Here is an 18,504-nt window from a genome sequence, read left to right on the forward strand (position 1 = left end):
GCAGCACTCATGTTATTCAGTCTCCTGAAGCTAGACATGAGTTAGATGGCGTAGTTGAATTACTGAGTTTTTTGTGTGGGAGCCATTCCATCACCGTCGTCGTTTTGCGTTATTGTCTGTGGATTTGCCATACGATACTTTCTTGGCTATTACTATGGTGATATGAAATGTACACATTTCTCGTTGGTTGACAGCATCGTTTGTCTTATCGTTGTCTGTGGATTTGTGCAGTCAAAGCAAAGAGTGGGCTGAGACCGTGCTCAGGCACGTCTAGACTCTAGATATTCGGTTCTAAAGCCATACAAAAAAACGAAAGTCACCGAAAATGCATAGTCTCGGCTAAATGAACACCTCCTGATTGATATTCGGGCTTAACAATGGCGTCGGAACAGGAAGGCTTCATGGTTTATGATGCAAATTTGCGTCCGTGATAGCTTGCAAGGGCAAGGCCCAAGCTGTATAGACGGATAGCGGACTTTGAAGACAGCGCATTATATAGCATGGCCACTCGCCCTTGCTCTATCCGTCTCTTCTTTTTCCCTCCCCACCTCTTTCCATCCCATCACTTGCCGGAAAATACTATTGATGTCTGATACGGAGACGAAGAAGTCTGGCTACCGTCTGGAATACTCTGCAAACAACAGGGCAAAATGCAAAGGTACGTGGCTCGCTGCATATCAGTCTCAGTGTTCAAGGTTGGGCTTACCGAGGCACGCGTTTGTTGGATTGTTAGGACCGAAGCCATGTGCTGGTAACCTTTTTGTTTCATCTGAAGGGTGTTGCTGTTGTACTGACGCGTGCGCTATCAACAGGCACGACCCTCACTAAGGGTTCGCTGAGGGTTGGCACCATTGTTGACTTCCGAGGCCACACTTCCTAGTGCGTGCAATCCTTCCTAATCTTCCGCTTTCCTAACACAGTTCATTCCTATGATTCAGTGCATGGCGCCATTGGGGCTGTGTAACCCCACTGATCTTTACGAACATGAAGCAGCAGTTCAACGAGGCTTCTGAGTTGGATGGCTTCGATGACCTCAAGGAGGAGGATCAGGAGCGCGTGACGAAAGCCTGGGAAGCCGGCCATGTCGCCGACGAAGACATTCCTGAAACTGCAAGGAAAGCTGAAGGCGACGAGGAGGAGAAGCCCAAGAAGAGAGCGCCCCCGAAGAAAAAGGCAGAGAATAGCACAGAGGACAAGCCTAAGAGAGGGAGACCCAAGAAGGTGACTGGGTCTTTTCTACCCCGACTAGATATAGTCTTACTGTTGCTCTTCGGAAGGCGGAAGACGATGACGAAGATGCGGACGAGAAGCCCAAGAAAAAGCCTGTGACTCGCAAACCTCGTGCCAAGGTAGGCTATTCTTGTCTACCTTTCCGCATGTTCAGTGTTCAAATGTTCGTAGAAGGTCGAACCAGAAGGAGACGATGACGGGGACGATGATAACGAAGAAGAGGAGAAACCCAAGAAGAAGGCTGTCAAAAAACCTCGCGCAAAGGTGGGTGAAATGTTCGATTGTCCTTCGCATCGTTACTGATACAAAATTTCAGAAGGTAGACGAGGATGATGAGCCAAAGAAAAAGAGCGTCAAGAAGCCAATCGTTAAAAAAGCAGCGAAGAAAAAGAAGGCTAGTTTCGCTAATCGCCTTGAATCATGAGTTGTGCACTGATCAACATGCCATCACGTTGTCTCAGGACGAGGACGATGAGTCTGGTGAGGACTTCGCGGCGGAAATGGACCAGGTTGATGACGACGACGACGAAGCTCAGCCCAAGCCTGAGGAGGCCACCAAGAAGCGGAAGGTGTGCTTCACCGTCAACCTATGTGGTGCTTCAGCTTCAGAACACTGATGTCCCTTGCGTCACAGCGTCCTGCCACAAAAGCGTCTGGTTCCAAACCACCTGCTAAGAAAAGCAAGCCTTCCTCCTCACGGGCGAAGAAGGTCAAGGAGCCCGTTGAGGAAAGCGACGAGGAGTAGTACAGTCGTCTATCTCGCTTTGCATTGCTTAATGTCTCTTGGCTGTGTTTCTCGTCTGCTCTTTTCAATTGTATGTATATCACGTTCTTCGTTGTTGACTTCATCTAGTTCTCGCTATAGGATGCATTTCGCTGATGGCCGTTATACCACGCTCTATTTATATGGTCTGACCATCATTTCACGATTTTGTTCTGAACGGATTCGGAGACATGTAATGCAAAGCCAAAATGAACATTCCGTTAAACTAGACACCTTTGAGAGTAGTCTGATCTCTGGCAGAGATACATCGGCGCTCACAATTTTGAGGGTGTTCGAAGTCAAGCAGGTATCAATATAACTGATGATACCACCATTGATTTTATGATACAGCAAATGACAGGCTACAGCGGTCCACGCTACAAAATACAAGTCTAAGTGTCATAAGATGCCAATCTTTCTACGAAAAATCCCAAAGAAAACCCAACAGAATCAAGAACTCAAAAAGGATACAGAGACAGTCAATGAGATCATCAAGCTCAGACGCTCAATACCCAGCGTACTCCCCGCTTGTCGATGAGGATGTAGGAGTGGCCGTCGCCGATTTAGGGCGAGGAGTGAGAAATATTGTCGTGGGTGTCGGAGCACTGGCATTTACCGCACCGTTGCGCGAATCCCCGGTGGCCGCGCTGACGGTGTTAGCGGTTGCGGAAGAAACTGCAGAGCTGGCAGGGATAATGGTGACAATGGAGAAGGAACCTCCGGCGGTGAGGGACGAAATGAGGCTAGAAGCCTCTGCGGGAGGGAAGGTCTGCGTTTCAGTGGGTAGGGTGACGGAGCCGCTTGCGGGGAGAGTGATCGTGATTGTGACTGTAGTGCTGTCGTCGCCAGAATCGTCTGGGGTGCCATCGCCCTGTCCATTGTCATCGTTGCCGTCATCGTCGTCCGAGGAGCAGTCGTCATCGTCATTATCGTCCGTACTCGAGGTAGAGTTGACGATAGGGAAAGAAACTGTGACATTTGATGATGCGGTTGATACAACGCCACCCTTCGCACCAGTCGCAGATATTATAGACTGGGCATTGTTTGGACTTGTGCACGCAACGAACTGGTAAATAGTATGGCGTCAGCACACATCTACGTATCACATGTAGCACAGCCACGCACTGTTCCATTGCCTCGAATTAGAGGAAGAGCAAAGCATTGCTTGCTCGAAGGGCACCGTTGTGTCTCCCATGACGTCCCATTACAGGTGGCAAATGAATTTTTGATGCAAGCAGTTTCGCCATCTGAAGCAGAGAAAACTCAATATCAATAACTCATAAGCCACATGAAGTTACACACTATTGCACGGGTCTGTGCTCTTGAGATCAGCGAACTCGGCATTGAGCACCTGCGCGTCCTGGCCATTCGCGAGGAGAGTGCTATTATCAACAGCAAACGGGTGAGCTAATACCATCGAGGAGGCCATGATTGAGAGGGCGATGATGAAGATGGGTGCCATTTTTGACGGTGGCGAGATGTATTGGAGGCAATGGAGTTGACTGGTAATGACAGAATGAGCAGTCGTATCGTGACGTAGAGCACCGGGCTCGAAAAGGATGTCTGGAGGGTGGGGACGACGGAGGATAGTAAAAAGAAATGAGAGCCACGTACACTTATAGCATCAAACGCAGACAATGGTAGACAAGGGCCATATTGTTCTGTTGTTTCGTCTGTCATGGGCCAAACAAAAACGGGAACAAAAGCCAGCTACAGCCACAAAGATCAAAAAGGAAGGTCCGACTCCGCGTTCCCTGAATGGGTAGGGACCCTGGAGACTCCTCACTTGGAGATTTGTCACCACAGAAACGTATTCCGGGTTTTCTTGATGGCGTGGGACTATCAGAGCCAGTACCAGAACCGACACACCAGCTGAGTGTGGTCATAACCGCTGCTCCTCAAGACCCTCGACAACTTTCAACATGGTGAGTGTTCACCATCTCAGTCTCTATGCCCCAGGATTCCTTGTCACCGACTCGAAGCGTCGAAATCGTTAGTGGAATGCGATGGATGGGCGGTCAGAAGGGTGGATGGATGTGCAAGCGCGCGGATGGACCTTGTGATACCAACTCTTCTCGGGCGGAATACTGACTGGAATTGGGGCATGGGTCGCAGACTAAAAAGCGAAGAAATGGCGGCCGCAACAAAAAGGGCCGTGGTCACGTCGTCTTCCTCCGCTGCTCCAACTGCTCGCGCGCGGTTGCGAAGGACAAGGCCATCAAGAGGTTCACTGTAAGAAACATGGTCGAGAGCGCTGCTGTTCGTGATATCAGCGAGGCCTCTGTCTACCCTGGTGCGTCGATGGCTTTTGTGAGGTCTGCAAACCTTGCGTTAACTAGGCAATTCTCATGCAGAGTATGTTATCCCGAAACTGTACATCAAAATCGCGTACTGCGTTTCCTGCGCTATTCACTCGCATGGTCAGTCTAGTCATAGCTCTTCTATCCCAACTCTCACTCACGTCATGACCGTTCAGTCGTCCGCGTTCGCTCGCGCGAGGGTCGTCGCAACCGTGCCCCCCCTCCCCGTGTTCGGTGGAAGGATGGCAAGAAGGTCAACCCTGCTGTTGTCGCTGCTGAGGAGGCGAAGGCCGCCGCCGCACGAAGTGCATGAGCAATACTGTTTACTATGTGCCGCTGTGTATTTACCTGTTCTGCATTCGACCTTTCCTGCCTCTGATGAACACAAAGATCTGCGAGACGTTAGTGGTATCAGTGTGCATCAGCTTTCCTCCCTGCATGCAAGTTACTGATTGCCTTGGCCTCCCAAATCAACGAGATCTGTATAAGAGCATTTTTCGTCTCATTGTAAGGTGATATTGTACATGGTCTCTTCGAATATCTTCCAGACGTTATGTCGATATCGGCGTTCTTGGGCTGATTGAAATGATTGAGTTTATGACAAGGAACGACCGGATGGGCCTATGAGCACCTGCCCATTCGAGTGTGCAGACGAGACTTTGACTCTAAGGTCATGGCAGTGATACTAGTGTGATACTGCACAATTGAATTCGCAAAAAAAGAATTGATTATATTCGGACACAAAAATCATGTTCCTCACACTACTATCTAGAAGACCATCATCACTCTCATGGAAATAATTGCTTCCACAAGGCATAGAGCTGCTAGCGAAGGCGGAGAAGATGTTCCTCTGGCCAACGTCAAATGTCCCCTTCCTCGTTGAGCATGAAAAGCGAGGCAGGAGTGATAAGGTGTTGGCGTTGAAAGAAAAAAGCCTAACGTTCCGACGCTCTCTCTTTATACACGGCATTTGCCGAATTCGGATGCTTGCCGAACCTTGCCGGGAGCAGTTCATGGATCACTTCAAATAGCCTGCTCCTGACCTCCACGGGTCCCATACACTCTCTTCTCATAGGATTCGGGATTCATGAAGCTAAATAGCCCTTTGCCACAAACATTACCCAAGGAATGCGACAAGGCCGCAAAGATCTGTGCGTGCGCTCGTCTTGAAGACAGGGTGAACCTGAGCTCTGCTGAACTAACCTGACCATCTGAATGCTACAGTCAAGTCGTTCGTCGATAGCGGAAATAACGGGTTGGATGGGGTTAGTTCCAGCCTATTGTTACTCGAGCAAATGCTGATTTCTATTTCTCTCAAATTTTCTCAGGTCATTCCGCGCACCGTGCTCGAGAATGCGCGTGGGTTCGCGATTTTCAGTGTTTTCAAAGCCGGCTTTCTGTTCTCAGCCAGGGCAGGGAGCGGTGTTGTGATAGCAAGACTCGATGACGGCAGTAAGTACTTCTTGTCTATGTTCTTCTCTGGACGTATGGTTTTGTGCAGGTGTGACATACCCCAGCATGCTGCAGACACGATCAAGGATGGTGTTCTAGCTGGCTTGCACGCCGTATGCGTTGAATTACTTTGCTGTTTCCTTCCATCGGTCAATAGCCGAGTCGTCCGTTTGCCGTGCATCCGCTTCGTGCATCCGTCCGCCCCGCAAACATAATGCTCATTATGCAATTGTGACCGGTCGCCGCAGCATGTCATTGACATACTTCATCATTTCACAGCTTGGTCTGCGCCAAGTGCGATCGGACTGGCAGGCGTTGGTGTGGGCGGCCAGGCAGGCGCAGAGATGACAGATTTCCTCATTGTCTTGAACTCGAGATCAGTAAGCATCGTCCTTGCCGCCAACGTCATATCTTCGTCGTGGCTGAGTAACATGTATATTCTGCATAGGCTATCGTAAGTCACCCTTGTGATATGTTCCCGCTCAAATCTGGTGAGTGGTACCAAGGCGAACAAGGGGTGTTGTCAGCCTGTCACGTCTATCCGTCCCGCAGCCTAGATTTGAGTGGGAGTTGTCCAACGCCATCGCATTTATTTGACTTCGTGATTTGTTTCTAGAGATCGTTTATGGCAGCAGGATCTCTTACTCTTGGCGGCAATATGAGCTTGGCTGTGGGACCGTTAGGCCGTAATGGAGAAGCATCGGGCGCCCTCAATACCAGCGGCAAAGTAGCGGCAATGTTTGTCTAACAGCGTTCTTGATCGCCACCAGCGCTAACACAGAAGTTGTGACTCATAGGTACAGCTACTCGAAGACGCGCGGGTTATTTGGCGGCGTGTCTGTGGAGGGCTCTGTCATCGTCGAGCGTCAGGACGCAAATGCTCAGGCGTACAAATCTGACGTGTCTGTCAAAGTCCTGCTGAGCGGGTCCGTAGACCCGCCCGAGTTTGCCATGGGGCTCATTCATACACTAGATGCTTGTACAGGCATGCCGGGAAATCGCCATTGGGTGAAGGATGATCACAGCGCGCCGGGAACGCCGATAGATGGCGGGTATGCATTCGGTGGGATTGCCAGCTCGGGCACGGAAGGGCCTGCGTCCCTTAAAAAGAGTAGGAAGAACAGCAATGCGTTTCCTCCGGCGTCGTGGGGTAGGAAGAAGAGCTCGGGCAGTTATTTCAACACAGATGCGCCGACACAAGGCAACACGATCACTGGTTCTGACCGTTCTTCGGTGTCTGGGGCTGGGAGACCGTCTTGGGACGACGCACCACGCGCCGACAGCACGCAGAACTTTGGGACCCGCTTCGAATCCGATTTTGTACCGGACGCACCGAATAGCACACCACGTCCTCAACTTGGATCTACTCTCTCACCTAATTCACCTATGTTGGGGAGAGGGAGCCTCAGCCACACATCGTCGAAGAACACCTCGCTCGACCTGTCTAGGTTCAATCCGAAGCCAATCATGCACAGCAGATCTGCCAGCGCCGCAGCGTATCCATCATACGACAGCTATGACAGTAATCCGTTTGCGCCGTCGATTGACGAAGACGAGGGCGATCTGTACGGGTCTTCGACGGACAAGGGGCATAAGCCATCACTGCGGATTGCGGCGAAGGCTGAGTTGACGAGGCCGCTTCATCCTGGCGAGGGTGTGGCGAGGGCCATTGCGTTGTTCGATTTCAAGGGGCAACAGGCAAGTAGCACCTTTAGTTTGAAGCATGTGGCGTTAACTGAATCTGGGGGACAGGGCGGCGACTTGTCATTCAATAAGGGAGACGTCATCACGATCACGGAAAAGAGTGATACGACGGATACATGGTTCGTTGTCCCTTGTGGTCGTGCGATATATGTTCACTCATGCATCTGGTACCCAGGTGGAAGGGGAAAGCCGGCGGCCGAGTTGGAATATTCCCCGCAAACTTCGTAGAGGTTGTGTGATCAAGGTCGACTCGGAAAGTGCTCTTGATTTTCGGCCGTCCTTGGAATGTTGTACCTATACTTGTGTATCCTTGCCATTCTGTCTCCATACTGTGTAAAGTGATGTATGTACGACTTCTCAACCTCCTCGCCCTTTTCCTCGAAAAGCTGCGTGACATGTGTGACAATGGTGACGCAATGTGATCGCGTGTGTGACTGCGTGACGATAGCAAGGAAAGTGGTGTGATTCTCTGTCGTACCAGGCGGCGTCGCGCAACTCTTGTTTTTATACCCTCATCATCGCCGGGGCCTAGACATCTCTTCCCCTTGAACCTCGTCCATGTCGTCTGCATCGTCGTCGACAGGATCCCTGGACGAGCGAGCTTATGCTGAAGATCAAATGTCCATGATGTCCTCAAGTTTCGATCCTTCGGATCCACTTAGTTTTCTACTCAGCCATGTATCTCACACTGACTCCAGTACGGAGGATACGTCGTCCTCATCTCAAGGCGAGAGCCCGCCCGCCGATTGGTCCATGTTTTCAAATATCTGGCCGACGCATGAGGGTATCGAGGAACAGAGTCAGGCGAAGTTCGACCCCGCAATGGACTTTGACTTCTCGCTGCCAATGGACATGGACTTCAACGGGTCGATGGCTGTTCAACCCAGCGACCTCCACTTCGATAACAAGCTCTTCGTCGAGGCCGCGCTTGCTGCACCGACCAACCCGGCGATGTACTCCCCAGAGTCATTGGCGCTTCAGTACCCCATGTACGCGGATATGGTTATCACCGCTTCTCAGGCGGCCCAACACCTTCAATCTGGGCCGAGGCGATTGAGTATCACGTCGTCGTCTTCATCGTCAGGCGCGTCGCTGTCGCCGGCCATGGATCATGCCGTTACAACCGAACCATCGTCTGGGGCAAACTTTGAACACCCAATAGACCCCGCGCACGAGCTCGCGCAACGTGTCAGGCTGGCTGCCGGAGTGACGCTTGCCGTTCCCGTTCAGGGACAAACCCAACACATACCGCATTCGACTGGTGAGTGTTTCCCCTGCACCCATCCTCGCTTTTATATCTGATGAAAGTTACAGAGGTTCAGAAGTTACCTATTCCCCGCCTTGCTCGCCCGACTCCCCCACCCTCTTCCTCAGTCAAACGTTCCTCTCCGAAGCCGTCCCCATCTCCGCCTATACTTCAAGATATCTCTGTGCCCTCATCTGCAGTGTCGTCTCCCCCAGGTTCAGATACGACTGGCTCTTCTCCCGTTTCCACGCCCTCTGCAACGGCCCCAACACCCACGACTACTGTGATTGGACGTCCGAAAACAAGTCACACGACGATTGAGCGACGGTACCGGACCAATCTGAATGCGCGGATACAAAGTTTGAAGAATGCAGTCCCAGCATTGAGAGTGCTTGATCAGAAGAAAGACGATGGAGACGTGAAAGACGATGTGGATGATAGGGGCTTCGCGGATGGTGTTAAAGTCGCGAGGAAAATCAGCAAAGCAAACGTATTAGGCAAAGCTACAGAATATATTCGGTCAGTCTTATTTTTCGGTCTCTATCGCTGGATGTCTGCTCATGTGCATTCAGGGTATTGAAGAGACGCGAGGCACGCCTGAAGCGCGAACAGGACGGGCTACGTTCGCTTGTTTCCGGCCTCGTCGGCGGACCTGCACTTCTGCGAGAATGGGAGCGGGAGTGGACTCAAAGATTCGGAGGCGCCGAAAGAGATGAGGTGGAGAACGACGGATCTGCGACAGATGACGAAGGAGATGATGGCGAAAGCGAAGATGGCGGTGACGAGGAAGAGACTGGCCGCGCGCGGAAGAAGCCAAAGGTTTCCAAACCTGCGCCAAAGAAAGAGCGTTCGAGTAAGCCTACTCCCAGCGCGAGTGCAAGCACTGCAACTGCATCAGGCGTCGTTCCCGAGAAACGAAAGCGAGGCAGACCGCGCAAAGTTCCTATTCAGCCTATCTCGCCTGTGGATACCTCTATGGCCGGTTTAGCGGTCCCGATGGATGTAGGCACCACTGAGCAGCGGATGATGCAAAATTTTGCGCCTGCGCAAGCTCAGGCGCCCGCACCACAACAGTATCTGCTTGCTGCTTTCGCATTCTTCTCATTCTTCAATTCACCCCTTACATCGTCGCCACCCTCGTATGCACATCACAGTCATTCTGGCTCTGTCCTCACTTCGCCTTCGTCCTATGCTACAACATCGGTTTCAAGGTACGCGTTTGGGTGGCAGGGGCTGATACAAGCGTTCCACCTTTTGGTGTCAGCGCTTGTCTTCATCTCTATCGTATTCCCGCTCCTGCCCAAGACGCTGCGCATTGGGCGCCTGTTGTCATTGACGGCACTTCGGGCCGGTGATTTGCCGACGCCCCCGCCTTCACCTACATCGGAGACACCTCTCTCTTCCCGCAAGAATGATACTTTCAATCGTGTCGCACTCATTGATGCGCTCTCGCCATCGTGTCATGGTAGGCCAGATGAAGCGGAACAGTTACGGGCGGCGCTGGGCGTATACCCTGGCGCTATCGGGTTGGTACAGGGAATATTGAAAGGATGGAAGCGCAGCGGGAGGGGAATCGAGCGTATGCAGCTGGAGCAGCGAGCTTGGGTTCGGTTGGGCGAATTGGTTGCGCTCAATGGTACGTGTTCAGCTTTCTGCCTCATTCTGTGCCTGTAGCCGAAGACTTATACTTTCTGGATGATCTATAGACTCATTGCGATTCAGCACACGTCTTTCGGCATACTGGGGCATGATCTCGCATACCTCTTCTTTTTCAGCCTCGACTATAGATCTCGTGACACTAGCGCTCATCATTTACCCTTTCTCTCACACGAAGGCGTCAGCTCTTTGGGCGAAGGCCAGCAGAGCACGCGTTGTCCGACCTTTTGAGCGTCTGGTTCTGGACCACATGACGGTGGACGAAGCCGCTTCTCGACTTGCTCAGCTCCGTACCTCCAAGATCAGTGACACGGATGTGTGTCGCTTCCCAGACTATGACCGACACAGCCCTCTTTCCGTTCTCGCGACCTTACTCATCCGCGAACAGGTACACCGGCATGCAGCTCTACTCTTCGTGCGCACTGTTCTGCACGAGTCGGCTGAAGACGGTGCTCCCGCCCACGTCTATGATGCGAAGAAAGAGCACAGACAGGAACAGGAGCGCCGCATGTGTATCGAGGCTGGTAAGTCTATGGGCGGCCGACCGGCGGAGCTTGCAGCTCTTTTGGAGCGTATATGGCAAGCGGGCTTCGTCAAGCACGAAGACATCTCGCAATCTCCTTCGGAAGATCAAGATGATGAGTGTGATGGCGAAGAAGCCGAGATCCGTACGCTGATTACCGCCCTCGTATTGTACCGCCGGCTGTTCCCGTCCGCGCTCGTCCCATTCTCGGGGACCGGTCGTGGAGGCATCTCACTTATCCTTTCGCCGCCGCCCTCACCGTCGAGGAGGAACGCGAAGCTGCACATGGCTCTGCGTGTCGCTCTCGACTCGGAGGCGTTCGATTATGCGGGCGAGGATGCGGGAGAGATGGGCGCTGCTCTGGACGACGCGAGGGACCGGGTGGTCGATATGTTGGTCGAGGCGGACAGGGCCGCGCGTGTCCGGAGAGGTTGACATCGTATTTGTGATTAGTGGATCGGGACCTTTACTTTTGAGGTTTGTATTTTTTTTTCTTGCTGCGAGTGTTTTCTATTTTATTATGCGCATGTCGCACTCATCTTATTGTGTGGTGTCTTGATTTTACGATGGGTCTCGTTGAGGAGTAATCAGACTAATGCTATCGTGATTTTTTGTAATCAGAACAATCCTGTGGCATGGCCCATGCATTGGTGACTGGCGAATGAAAAAAAGCGAAATGATTTATATGGCTAGAACAACAAGCTTAACAGTTTAGAAAACATGGAGCTTAAATAGGCTGTACAACAACGTCACTGCACCGCATACAGGACAGCTGGACGACCGTATGACCTGGTCAGTAATACACCTTATGAAGTCGGCCTTCAGTGCGTACACGAAGGATATTAACGAATGAAAATTCCTCACTTGTTACAGAAGATGTGGCCGCACACAGTTGCGGTGACCTCTACGCAGGGATCTCTGCGGCAGAACCTGCAGTATATGTGTGATACATACCTCACCGCAGGATCGGCGTGGTTAGATACAGGGGCGACTGGACTTCCCGGTGAAGCCCTACCCGCCGAAGATTGTTTGTTCGCTTCAACATGTGGAGAGGTGGGGGGTAATTGCTGGTCTGATATTGGTCATATATGAGGTGCCGTCTGTGCCTCTACCAGAGGTGAAAGCGGTACCTTCATTCTCATGTCGCGGCTCGTCAGTACGCAGAGTCGAGCTAGTCGAGGCGTGGCCAGAATCACTGTTCAATTCGGGGTCGGTATGTACACGATCTACCTTTGGAGTTCATGGAGCGAAACTCACTTCGGCTGGTTTGAATGACTGTCTTGTCCGGGTTGCTCATCCTGCCTGCTCCTGTTTGTATCCGGAGAGATATCATATAGAAGAGCATCAGGATCGTCGAGTGATAACCCGGGGGCTGAGTCGTCGAAGCCAGCCCATTGGTCTTGAGCCCTTTCTGATTCCGCGCGCAGCGGAAGAGGGGATGGGGTGCGGCTCGTGAGATATGACACTACCGAGTAGGTATCGTCGATTTGGTCTTCAACCGTGTGCGGAGACACCTGGGGGCAGGGTGAGGACGACGAGGCTGACACTCTGAGGAGTCAACGATACCGGTGGATGGTCCTCGGCACGCTTCTTGCTCTCCGACAGAACCTCTAGAACCTCTCGTGGGACTGTAAGCGGAGTGGGGGTTATCGGAGACTCCGATTCGCGGATTACTGAACCGACTTTGCTCAAGGCCGGTTCCACTCTGGAAGAGAGCTTTGATGGTCCAGAAAAGGAAGGTGGAAGGACTTTAGGCGATGGCGCAGCGACAGGCGGAGTCACAAGACGTGCGTGTGTGGAACTATTGTGCTAACATTTGGGAAAGTAATGTGCTATTCTGTGACGACTCATGGTAAGATGAAACTTACAACGTCCAATTCGGATTGTCCTTTGAATCCTAGCTGGCAGGGTTTGCACTTTGGATGAATATCAGCATCTGCGTCACGATAGTGCGAGTCCAAGTGTTCCTGCAAGGCATATTTACGACCACATCGCTTGCACATGATGGGATGATTGTCCTTCAAATGCTAGTACAAATTCAGTCACTGATGGACGCAGTATGGCCGACAGAATGATGCTCAGACCTTGTTAAAATTGGCTCTGGCGACGACTATGTTACATCGTGGACAAGTTTGTGTTTTTGCCATACCGTCAGGCGGTGGGATTGAAGACTTTATCGTGATGTAACGCTTGAGGAAACCCTGCGCAGTGCAACTGCCCAAGTATAAAAAGGACGTGTAGACAAGCGCTGCCTTACCTACACCACGTTTCGAGGTTGCCTCAACTTGCGCCTCGGACCAGCCTCAAGGTAGACGATCGAATCGACGCACCAGAATGCCTTAGCAAGTGCCTTAATCGCTGTGTGACATGGAAGAGCGCAAGTTGCCTCGTGGCTATGAGGGACCAACCTGAACAAAAATCAAAGCTTTTACCTCAAGAACACCTGTTTTTCAACAAATCTCAGCAATTCCTGGCAAATGCCGTCAATTGTCGGACATTGTCGACAATGTCCGACTACGATTGTCACAAATTGCCGCAATTGGGTGCGACTCATCTAGCCACCGATTTACTAATTCCGTTCTACAAAACTCACAAATTTTCAACCCCTCGAAAACTCTTTCTAGATACTCAACAATTGTCAACAATTGCCAACAATCTCCAAGTCTATAACACAGCCCTCAACCCAACAGCATCCAACAATTGCTAACAATCAGCTAGGGCCATGGGTGGCATAGTATAGTGCACCCCAATATGACTGAGAGATAGAGTAGCAAGGCATAACAATATCTGACAAGGTCCAACAAGATCCAAGAAAGCTTAAAAAGCAGATATGACATTGAGATCAGGTGGGATTAAAAAGGCAACCATGATAATGGACAATTGTTAGTAACGAGATTGAGGGCAGATTACCAGCAATTGTTGGCAATTGACACATCTTGCCAATAGTGCTTAATTGCTGACAATTGCTGACAATTGCTGATACTGCAGGCAAAGTTCTATGGAATTGGTGATCCCAAAATGATTACCTAATGATTTCTTGCCCAAAAGGATCAGTATGAGATTTATAGATAAATCTTGAACAAAATGGCAATGTGCTCCCCAAATTCCACACAAAGTGTGCTTGGATTGCATGATAATCTGATTAAAATTTTGTTTCAGAATAAGATCATGCTGAAATCAGGCTAAAATGTCATAAAGGCTGCAATATGTGTCTATGGAGCACAAAAGAGAGGACATTTGAGCTAAAATCACAAGAAACTCATAGATCACATCCTAAGCTCATTCTAAATAATCCACAGATTCTAAGCTGATTCCTTCAGAATGGGATTGGAATGGGATCAGTAGACTATTTAGGATGAGTTTAGGATATGATCTATGAGTTTCTTGTGATTTTAGCTCAAATGTCCTTTTTTTTGTGTCCTGTAGACACATGTTGTGGAATTTATGAAATTTCTGATCAATTCCAGCCTGATTTCATACCAAAACAAGTTTTTAATCAGATCATGATATATTCCAAGCACACTTTGTGCAAAAACTAGAGAGCACATTCCCTTTTTGCTCAAAATTTATTTATGGATCTAATGTTGATTCTTTTGGGCAGGAAATTATTAGGTAATCATTCTAGGATCACCAATCCCATGGAACTTTGCCTACAGTGTGACAAAAGACCACCTGCCAATTATGGACAATTACCGGCAATTGTGGCATTTATATGGAATTTGTCAGTAATTGTTACAAAATGTTATATATTGCTGACCAGACCCTAAAAAGTTCAAATTTTGTCCAAGAAAACCCTTCATACATACCATTAGTTACCGCAAAATGGATCTTGGACCCCAAATCACACCTTAACTCTCTACCACCTGCACAATGACAGTCATTTATGGACCATCATGCTCGGCAACAATCACAAAATCTAAGTTGTTGGTTGTGTATCATACGTGGTGAAATGCTGGTGGGGGCAATGCCGAGCTCCACCGAGTAATATTTCATAATTTTGGGGGTCGCTGGAACTGAGCTGGAGGATCGCTCATGAGAAGGCCCAGAAACAAAATCGCCGCTGTTGACTAAGAAAGATCGGAAAAGCAAACACGGCCCAAAAACGCGGACTCTAAATCGCACGTACAGACTCCGACTGCTACGGAGTGCGCCAGGCGCGGGGCGACCGTGCTGGTCGTTTTTTAGTGCCTGGAAGCAATGAGACAGAGATGAGCGAAGTCGAAGTCAAGGAGTGAATGATGCGTACAGAAGATGGTTCGGCCGTAGAGCCTCCCGCCATCTCGATGAGGAGACGAGAATGAGGAGACGAGAAGTAATACCAGCTGTATTTTTTCTTTAACGATTGGAGCATCTCGGACCAAAGCGATACAATATAGCCCGCTGCTTGATAGTGGATAAATCTTTAGAACAACTGAAAATTGCTTGTCCGCGGAATCTGTTTGATCAGCTTCGATACCAAATCCAAGATGTTCGTGAAGTATCGAATACGCCCTGTTGTGTAAAGGTGCAGACATTGCAATTTGATTCTTCAGCACACAAAAGTGCAGTTAGGATACAGGATTACTCTAGAATAAAGATTTTGCGGGGACCAAGATATGAAATGGACATGGTGTCATTTCACACCGGCCAAACCCTCATAATGCTGCAACACTACAGTAGTTTCTTTACCCGTCAGAAATTTCGATTGTGCAAGCACCTGTATCAATGAACTCGAGTAATCGTATCAAGTTGCATGTTCAACAGCGTGTTCGAACATACCAACAAGTGGCTCCGCAGCGCGCGCCATCCAGCAGCTAGCCGGATTGTCACCCAGTACTCATCCACGAAGGTTTTTACCCATTTACAAGAATCTTCAACGAATGTGTTTCTAGAAAGGAACGATGGGCGGGAACATCCATATGGAGCGGCACACCCATCGAGGGACGACTCACCGATTTAACAGAACCCATCTACCCCATAACGCTTGCATCACCTTATCCTCGTCCCTCACATCATCGGCTTCGAACAGCTCTTCCTCCTTGTGAATCACCGACCACGACAGCACACCGTATGGATCCATTGGCAACGATCCAACAAGGTCGTACAGCTTGCCGCCGCCAGGACGACATGAATAATATAGCACGCTCCCGTTATCCAGTTTGGTTGGGAACAAAGGCGCCCGCATAACCGGTCCGAGCGGATCCGTGTCGGAACCAAAAACGAGCGCTGCGGGCGGCGATGAGGACCTCTGCCGCTGGATTGGAAGCAGATGTGATGAGGATTGGGAGGTCATGCTCGACGCCCGCATGGAGTCGGCGGCCGAGAACGTCGTGGGCGGTTGGAATTTGAACTTGAATTGCGGGGCAGGGGTTTGTTGAGTGGTCGAAACAGAAGCTGACGTCTCTGGTGAATCCGGGCGGTGAATCGATTCTGATACCGGGAGGCCTTGGGTTCCAGTAGTGTCCAAATTTGTCTGTAAGAGTCCAACAGGCGAAGGCGATCGACTAATATGCAAAATCAGTGAGTGTACCACATATAGCACAAAATTAAACATGCCGTACCTGGGTAATACTGTCTGTGAAGAGGTATCATCATCAGAGTTGGCGCGATGTATAACCAGAGATATCGACCATGACTGTGGATGATGATCGGCAGTCAGATTCAATCATTGAATGACGAAATTCATATTCACTTGATCACCGCTAAGCTCCCATTCCGTCTCTACTTCGTCATGGTCCCATTCCATGTGCCTCTGCAGCATCTCTCGTGTAGGAAAACGCCCGTAGACCTCACATACTGGACAATACCAGTCGGCTATCTCTAGTTCATGATCATGATCATCTTCCTCATCGTCGTCTTTGTCCAATTCACTACCAGGAGCCTTTTTGTAGATGACCCTTACGTTTTTCCGGGGAGGCGCCTGAGGATTTGTAGGTACGCCTCTCCTGACGCAACTCTGATCGAAACCACGACGCATGTTCCGCCGAAGAAAGGGCAGCCGATTCGCTCCTTTGTGCATGCTCGTGGCCAACGTCAGTGCTTTCAAGGCATCCTTGAGCTGACCCAAGGGACTTTCTGGTCGGCTGGAGATGTGGCGGACAAGGTCTGGCGGCGGGATCGAGTCCTCGATATCGGTGACTTCGCGGTCTGCTTGACTGGTTTGACTGCCACCAGAGTACTTACATGCACCTAAGACGCACCATTTACAGAATTAGCTCTCTTTCTAGCTGTCTGATTGGAAATTTGTTCTTTGTAGTGGAGTTTTCTTGCCGCCTTGCCATATACCTTCCCATTCCGAATTACGACGGAGCTAATAATCAATTCTGTCATGAACAATTCAACGAGAAGTAAGAAGTCTACTGACCTTGCATCCGTGTTTAAGTAGATCACTGGACCGCCTATGAGAGGGATGCCATGGTACAGTGACGCGGTCAGATTCTTTGCAGCGAGTGCTGGCTCCTCGCCATCCTCGATGTCATCCCATCTTGGGCGGGAATGACCTTTTCTAGATCGGATGAAATCTGTCCCTCGTAGACCAAGCCATCCCCTGTCTTGGTCGTACTGGCGCTTCCGAGCAGAGAGCTCAGGCTCCCTTCGCTCATCTAAGATGCTGCGAGTGACCGGATCAATTGTCGGTAAAGATTTTGTGACGGTATTGGCTATCCTTCTCGAGAATTCCGTAAGTTTGGGATTATGTGCAGGATCGATGGGTTGGCGCGGGGTAGGGTCGTGGCTCGCTTCGAATACCAACGTCGTTCTTCCTCATCCATTCAGCAATTTTTGATATTAAGCAACACGACTGACCTTCTCTTTGATCTCTGCTCTGAAAGGTGGAAACAGACATTGGGGTCAATAGTATGCTACAATCAAGACGGAAGAGATCACGCTACCGAGTACGATGGACCATCGGACCACGCGGATTGCCTAGACGATGGCGGAAAGTAAGAAGTGCCCTTCGTGCGAGCTCTATTGTCTCGGTGGTGGACGAACGCGTTTGGGTGAGCAGATATGGTTTTTCTGAATTGCATTCGCTGCCGAGGTGGATCAATTATGCGGGCGTGTTGCGTTCCGTCTTCTCTCTGGGTGCCATCGATGAGGGAGGGCCGGGTTGCCCCCGCTACCATAGTCTGGCGAGGCCGCACGTCGCTGAAGCGAGCGCGCTGTGTGTCGTCTCTTTCATCAGCGGCGATCGTAGTATCTACACGAACTTGACTAGTAGATGAGGATTGCTTCCGCGACACTACCTTGATCGCCTTATTCGATTGTAAGGAAGGTTTCTCTGCGGGTGACCCGACTTTCCGAGCACGAACACCTGATGGGAGATCCATGGCGGTCAGTGGCAGACCAGTAGCAGACCGCCAGTGACGGCGACCGTTGTGGTGAAGACGCCGCGGACCCAAGGCACCATCGCTCGGCAGATGCCGTGTCGAAGTGCTAATTTGCCTCAACACTATCGTCAATATGCGGGTACATCACCAGCACATTTCTCAAAGACTTGGCTTTCTTTCAGAACGGCACTACTGCCGTGGATATTCGCTTAGACACCATAAAGCTTGATGAATACGTGCGGAATATGATATTCGAACAGAGATATACACAGGGCTTAAACTATCAAAAACAGAACATCAGAGCAGAAAAAGATACTTAGCAA

The 18,504-nt window shown here is 50.3% G+C and overlaps 7 protein-coding genes across 7 annotated transcripts; 4 read left to right on the plus strand and 3 right to left on the minus strand.

Annotated features, from left to right (window-relative positions):
* Window positions 1-603: 603 nt before the first annotated feature.
* On the plus strand, window positions 604-1,140 carry HETIRDRAFT_243903 (uncharacterized protein; the record flags this gene model as incomplete). Its single annotated transcript, XM_009553779.1, has 4 exons — window positions 604-658; window positions 734-751; window positions 813-879; window positions 939-1,140. Coding segments are annotated over 4 exons (342 nt in total), but the record flags the coding sequence as incomplete, so codon positions are not given.
* A 1,148-nt stretch (window positions 1,141-2,288) lies between these two features.
* On the minus strand, window positions 2,289-3,567 carry HETIRDRAFT_481330 (uncharacterized protein). Its single transcript, XM_009553780.1, has 3 exons — window positions 3,296-3,567; window positions 3,119-3,240; window positions 2,289-3,059 (listed from the first exon to the last, which is right to left on the minus strand). Exons 1-3 carry the CDS (start codon window positions 3,453-3,455, stop codon window positions 2,499-2,501), a joined length of 843 nt encoding a protein of 280 aa, XP_009552075.1. The 5' UTR covers window positions 3,456-3,567; the 3' UTR covers window positions 2,289-2,498.
* A 556-nt stretch (window positions 3,568-4,123) lies between these two features.
* Window positions 4,124-4,606, plus strand: HETIRDRAFT_329440 (uncharacterized protein; the record flags this gene model as incomplete). Its single annotated transcript, XM_009553781.1, has 3 exons — window positions 4,124-4,286; window positions 4,348-4,413; window positions 4,470-4,606. Coding segments are annotated over 3 exons (366 nt in total), but the record flags the coding sequence as incomplete, so codon positions are not given.
* A 750-nt stretch (window positions 4,607-5,356) lies between these two features.
* On the plus strand, window positions 5,357-7,812 carry HETIRDRAFT_38024 (uncharacterized protein). Its single transcript, XM_009553551.1, has 9 exons — window positions 5,357-5,444; window positions 5,518-5,558; window positions 5,622-5,745; window positions 6,025-6,125; window positions 6,152-6,157; window positions 6,362-6,483; window positions 6,543-7,443; window positions 7,498-7,568; window positions 7,625-7,812. The coding sequence occupies exons 1-9, from the start codon at window positions 5,381-5,383 to the stop codon at window positions 7,686-7,688; spliced, it is 1,494 nt and encodes a 497-aa protein (XP_009551846.1). The 5' UTR covers window positions 5,357-5,380; the 3' UTR covers window positions 7,689-7,812.
* A 195-nt stretch (window positions 7,813-8,007) lies between these two features.
* HETIRDRAFT_422476 (uncharacterized protein) lies at window positions 8,008-11,309 on the plus strand (the record flags this gene model as incomplete). The annotated part of the gene is made up of 4 exons (XM_009553782.1): window positions 8,008-8,710; window positions 8,764-9,185; window positions 9,278-10,331; window positions 10,402-11,309. The coding sequence occupies 4 exons, from the start codon at window positions 8,008-8,010 to the stop codon at window positions 11,307-11,309; spliced, it is 3,087 nt and encodes a 1,028-aa protein (XP_009552077.1).
* Window positions 11,310-11,734: 425 nt separating this feature from the next.
* On the minus strand, window positions 11,735-13,288 carry HETIRDRAFT_446707 (uncharacterized protein; the record flags this gene model as incomplete). The annotated part of the gene is made up of 8 exons (XM_009553783.1): window positions 13,136-13,288; window positions 12,959-13,088; window positions 12,743-12,901; window positions 12,441-12,683; window positions 12,132-12,388; window positions 12,005-12,069; window positions 11,829-11,946; window positions 11,735-11,804 (listed from the first exon to the last, which is right to left on the minus strand). Exons 2-8 carry the CDS (start codon window positions 13,019-13,021, stop codon window positions 11,735-11,737), a joined length of 975 nt encoding a protein of 324 aa, XP_009552078.1. The 5' UTR covers window positions 13,022-13,088; window positions 13,136-13,288.
* A 2,079-nt stretch (window positions 13,289-15,367) lies between these two features.
* Window positions 15,368-18,181, minus strand: HETIRDRAFT_481340 (uncharacterized protein). The gene is made up of 9 exons (XM_009553784.1): window positions 17,744-18,181; window positions 17,658-17,676; window positions 17,218-17,610; window positions 17,054-17,163; window positions 16,546-17,000; window positions 16,415-16,488; window positions 15,806-16,357; window positions 15,633-15,741; window positions 15,368-15,570 (listed from the first exon to the last, which is right to left on the minus strand). Exons 5-9 carry the CDS (start codon window positions 16,870-16,872, stop codon window positions 15,487-15,489), a joined length of 1,146 nt encoding a protein of 381 aa, XP_009552079.1. The 5' UTR covers window positions 16,873-17,000; window positions 17,054-17,163; window positions 17,218-17,610; window positions 17,658-17,676; window positions 17,744-18,181; the 3' UTR covers window positions 15,368-15,486.
* Window positions 18,182-18,504: the final 323 nt, after the last annotated feature.

This window comes from Heterobasidion irregulare, assembly GCF_000320585.1.
Source record: "Heterobasidion irregulare TC 32-1 unplaced genomic scaffold scaffold_12, whole genome shotgun sequence".
NCBI lineage: Eukaryota > Fungi > Basidiomycota > Agaricomycetes > Russulales > Bondarzewiaceae > Heterobasidion > Heterobasidion irregulare.

Coding starts and splice junctions, on each gene's coding strand:
- HETIRDRAFT_481330 (XM_009553780.1), bottom strand. CDS start 3,455: ATGGCACCCATCTTCATCATCGCCCTCTCAATCATGGCCTCCTCGATG. Junction 3,241..3,295: donor GAGCACAGACCCGTGCAATA/GTGTGTAACTTC, acceptor TCTCTGCTTCAG/ATGGCGAAACTGCTTGCATC. Junction 3,060..3,118: donor TAATTCGAGGCAATGGAACA/GTGCGTGGCTGT, acceptor ACTATTTACCAG/TTCGTTGCGTGCACAAGTCC.
- HETIRDRAFT_38024 (XM_009553551.1), top strand. CDS start 5,381: ATGAAGCTAAATAGCCCTTTGCCACAAACATTACCCAAGGAATGCGAC. Junction 5,559..5,621: donor GAAATAACGGGTTGGATGGG/GTTAGTTCCAGC, acceptor AAATTTTCTCAG/GTCATTCCGCGCACCGTGCT. Junction 5,746..6,024: donor AGCAAGACTCGATGACGGCA/GTAAGTACTTCT, acceptor ATCATTTCACAG/CTTGGTCTGCGCCAAGTGCG.
- HETIRDRAFT_481340 (XM_009553784.1), bottom strand. CDS start 16,872: ATGCACAAAGGAGCGAATCGGCTGCCCTTTCTTCGGCGGAACATGCGT. Junction 16,358..16,414: donor TCACAGACAGTATTACCCAG/GTACGGCATGTT, acceptor TTTGCATATTAG/TCGATCGCCTTCGCCTGTTG. Junction 15,742..15,805: donor AGATGGGTTCTGTTAAATCG/GTGAGTCGTCCC, acceptor GTTCCTTTCTAG/AAACACATTCGTTGAAGATT.